Genomic DNA, 4,106 nt, shown 5'->3' with positions numbered 1-4,106 from the left:
ACATGTCAAAGAATGAAGATTGACATAGCTGTTCCTTTCAGGGGAGAGAGGACGCAAATAATCGCAAGCGCAAAAATAAAGGTTAATTTTTTCCTATGAGCCGAGACCCTGTAGGAACAATACTGACAACCTAATTCAAAGTTAAAAACACTCCCATGATATGTTTTCAATAAAAGTACATACATACAGTATGCATATAGTTGTTGGTTTGTCGATCTGAACAATTTCATAACATGCACAGCACAGAAATATTTCATGTATTTTTATTGTATTGTCGAGCCTTATTTGCAGAACTGTTCAGTTTAACAGAGCCACAAAGGCAAATGTTCTGCACAAGCAGTTTATTGGGTAGCCGCTATAAAGGACTTCAAATCCAAGAATACTTAATCTCATTAGGTTCAAAACAGAGGAACAAAAATAAAGCAGTCACAATATAAAATAGCAGCACTGCTTCTCAGTGGTTTAAGTTAAATCAGACAGACTCTTTATTTGAAGCCTCGTCAAAGTTCTCAACAAGTTCTGTAAGAGAAAGAAAACATGTTAGAATATGGCGAGATACTCATTGAAACAGTTTTACAATTCTACAATCCATGTCCCAGAAGTTTTAGATCAGTGTTTTCCCTATAAACTGTTCCTTCCAACTCCCCGTTAAACAAGAGGTGTCAGGACCAAGTTGTTTTATTAAAACTATTTATAGATTGCCCAAAGCAGGGAGCTTAATCTCAAAAACCGTTTTAAAGAAGTATTCTGCGGGAAGCTGTACACTTTTTTTTTTTTTAATATATATTTAATCGTGCATAAAAATGAAAGTTGTCTGACCTGGAACGTCATCATCATCCTGCTCCCCGGTTGCAAGTGGTGCTTTCCCATCCAGAGCTGAAATACAATTCAGCAATCAAAAATTAACAGCATTCAAAGAAAGCCATTCCACTTTAGTGCTTATCATTGAAACATTTATTCACAGTAGCCTAAAAACGATCACACAGACATTACTAGCCCCACAAGATGTTACCCACTTATAAATAGTTGTTTTTATATATTATGTTTATCTCGCCACTCCCCAAATCTTAAAGAGGGAAATGAATATAAAAGTCCAGCTATTACCAAATGAACACAACAAATGACAAGCTAATATATATATACACCGATCAGTTCCTAGTACTTACATTGCTTTGGCAAAGCCTCTGCCAGCCTCCTCAGGCTAGTCAGACTGTCTGCTCCAAGCTGATTCAGGATACTGGGCAACATCTCTGTGAGCTGCTTGGTTTCAGCGTGCCCTGTAATGGTGAAGGTGTTGGCAGCCAAAGAGGCCTGCACTTTAGGGTTGTTGAAGTGGATGACAGTCCCTTGGTTTGTAAACATATTCACCTGTAAACGAAAGAAACCCGTCATGAAAAGGCCTACTGATGTTTAAAGCAAAACCTAAAACCTTTTACATAAAGCAGGCTTTAGCCAAAGGCTAGCTGTAGCCATGATTTTTACATCATAAACGGAACCTGTTAGGGCACTCAGACCAGTTTATAAATTGTGCTCTGAATTCAGAAAGATTGATAGTTAATCTGGATAATTATAACTGATCCTGGTGGCCTAAAGAAACAAGTTTATACAAATAATGTCCCATGCAAAACAGCCACATAAAGCATACAGAGCACAGGGCATTCATGAGGGGAAACTCCCAAGTGAATAGAAGCCGCAATCGCTCTACTATACAAGTAAACAAAACTACGCCATACAATGTGTCCATCTAAACCTGAACGAGGGAGAACAGATACCTCTTCTATGCCAGAGATGTTATTCACACCCAGCTTCTTCAGAGAGAACTGCAACTTCTTGTCATCGGCAGTGGCTGTTCTGTGTACAACCTTCTTCTTTCTGCGGGCAGTTCCCTGGAAAACGGATCACACGGGGGAAAATGTTTAAAATAATGAAAATCAGTTTATCATTTCAAACAAAAATGGCAGTGCTTAGTTTTAAATTTCACATAAATCCCAACTGAAGAGAACGCATTAGGAATAGTAATTTATATATATATTTATTATACACACACGCCATATAAAAATAAAACCAAGACAATACTCCTGTAAATAGATTTATTTAGTACGGGTAAATCGTTTCTCATAGCTATCCCTGACTATGTGGTTTCAGTGAAAGCTTACTATGCCCCCCCCCCCGTTCTGCGGGATCAGTGAAGCACATATAGTTGGCTTGTAAGCGTTGTGGCCAGTAAGTCACCCAGCAGCTGTCTGCAGGCCTCGTGGGTTCAGCGAATAGTTAATGTGAAGGCTGACAGCCAGTGTGCGTTTCCCTAAACTCAGCCCTCAGCCTTGTCTTTGCTACTCTAAGGCCCGAAGCGATGGGTTTATTGCAGCCCTTTTGGTAGAGAAATGCATAGGCGAGACATAGAGAACGTATTAGCAGTCAGGAGCTGATAACAACCAAGAGCCTCGGGAAGGAAGCAGAGGCCGGTTCTGCTTTTTCTTCTTTAAATGTGAGGCCAATACATCTCTGAAGTGTTGAAACGTGGTTAGCAGAGATAGAGGACGAGGCTTAACCGCACCCTCCCGCGATCACTCGCACCAACATCTAGCCGTCTATCACGGAGTGCGAGCGGAGCGGCAGCGAACAAGAAATTCAAGTTTCTAGTTTAATGCTCATTAATCCAAACATGTTGCAGGGTTTAACAGCCGCAGAGATTTTCAAACACCGAACCAGCCACGATCTACCTGTGATGTGCGGTGTATTTATTGGAACGGCTTACCTTCCCACCAATGCGCACTTGTGCTTGCAGTTTAGCTAATTTTTCTTGATTCATGATGTTTTCTTTCATCTGAAAAGTAAAAAAAAAAAGGCGATTGAATGTAAAGCGGCACGTAGTGCGGGACCCGGGTTACAAGGCGGCTTCTCACGGAACGACTGCTGATGCCGCCAGATTATTTTTCTCTTAAAAGTAGGCCATTGTTAACCGTGATCAGCAGGAGGCATTACTTATAAACACTTAAACTCATGTCCTCTGCATAACAGATTATTAACTATTAACGGCCCGCGGTTACAGACTAGCCCGTCAAATTATCCGGCATCACGTGCAGTTACAGCCACTTCTAGCGTAAGGATTACGAACCGTCGCCAAAACATGGCTAAGATTTACAAATAGCGGGTCAACCAAAATAAACAGATTATTACACCTCAGCTACACTATAATATAAAATAGATGATATATTGACAGATGGTGCAAGATGGAGGACCCTTTGGCATTACAATGAGGTCCTTGTCAAAGGATTAATCTCACGTTACTGAGAGCACTTAACAGTCCATTTGGAAGCAGTTTCCAAGGTGACTGTAAATACATCACGTCTATTCACTAAAGGAAGCCTCGCCAGATGAGTTTTACCTCCATGACGTCACTATGCATTATAAACGGCCAGCACTAGTGAGCTGCTTCTGCGGGAAGAGCCTGGCTGGCTCTGAATAATGTACAGTTATATCGGTATTAGTTCTCATCACCAGTTGACTTATACATTATTCAGGGCCAGCTCAGTGCTTGCTGGATAGGCCTGCCGGTGTTGGCCCCATATAATGACAGCAGAAGCTCCATTTAGTGAATAAACCCCATGAGCTGTCGTGCTCTAGTGTTATATTCCTTTACAATGCTTCCCAACGGCTGTGGGGTTATCGCGATAGCCCGTTATACAGCACAGAGCATATTACCGGGAGGGGCACACAGAACCTCTCACACCAATCCGCCCCTCAACCCAAAAACTAGCGGCTCGAGGCGCCCGGTGACAGGAGCGATAAACACGTCAAATAGGTTTGGCGGGAATCACATAGAACAGACACGGCGGAGCTGCACGAGGCCCCAGACGGTATCAACAGAACGACACACCGCCGCACAGCATCATTCAGGCCGCGTACTCGGGGCTGCGCATCCCTGTCACCGACCAACACAGGCCCTTCCGGCCCCTCGGGCCCTTCCGGCCAAACCCTTCCGACCCGCTCAGCGTTCTCTCACCTTCTGCAGCCGGCAGGCGGGTGTGTGCGGGGAATGGAGCGGGTTTAAAGGCGTCCCAAAGAGCCCCAGTAAAACAGGAGCACACACGCGGGGAGCAAGA

General features: G+C 43.3%; 1 protein-coding gene across 1 annotated transcript; it reads right to left on the bottom strand.

Moving 5' to 3' along the window:
* Positions 1-456: 456 nt before the first annotated feature.
* Positions 457-2,827, bottom strand: LOC149303100 (transcription factor BTF3-like). Its single transcript, XM_089481773.1, has 5 exons — positions 2,759-2,827; positions 1,773-1,886; positions 1,167-1,368; positions 820-876; positions 457-519 (listed from the first exon to the last, which is right to left on the bottom strand). Exons 1-5 carry the CDS (start codon positions 2,825-2,827, stop codon positions 473-475), a joined length of 489 nt encoding a protein of 162 aa, XP_089337899.1. The 3' UTR covers positions 457-472.
* Between the last annotated feature and the right edge of the window lie 1,279 nt (positions 2,828-4,106).

The sequence above is a fragment of the Sceloporus occidentalis genome, unplaced genomic scaffold, assembly GCF_023333645.1.
Source record: "Sceloporus occidentalis isolate IW3139 unplaced genomic scaffold, rSceOcc1.0.p SCAF_16, whole genome shotgun sequence".
NCBI lineage: Eukaryota > Metazoa > Chordata > Lepidosauria > Squamata > Phrynosomatidae > Sceloporus > Sceloporus occidentalis.
This window is presented reverse-complemented; position numbering and strand designations above follow the sequence as displayed.

Bases quoted from the DNA above. Each gene is read 5' to 3' on its own strand.
- LOC149303100 (XM_089481773.1), bottom strand. From the start codon at position 2,827: ATGAAAGAAAACATCATGAATCAAGAAAAATTAGCTAAACTGCAAGCA. The intron at 1,887-2,758 runs GTAAGCCGTTCC...TCCGTTTTCCAG, and splicing joins AAGTGCGCATTGGTGGGAAG to GGAACTGCCCGCAGAAAGAA. The intron at 1,369-1,772 runs GTATCTGTTCTC...TTTCGTTTACAG, and splicing joins ACATCTCTGGCATAGAAGAG to GTGAATATGTTTACAAACCA.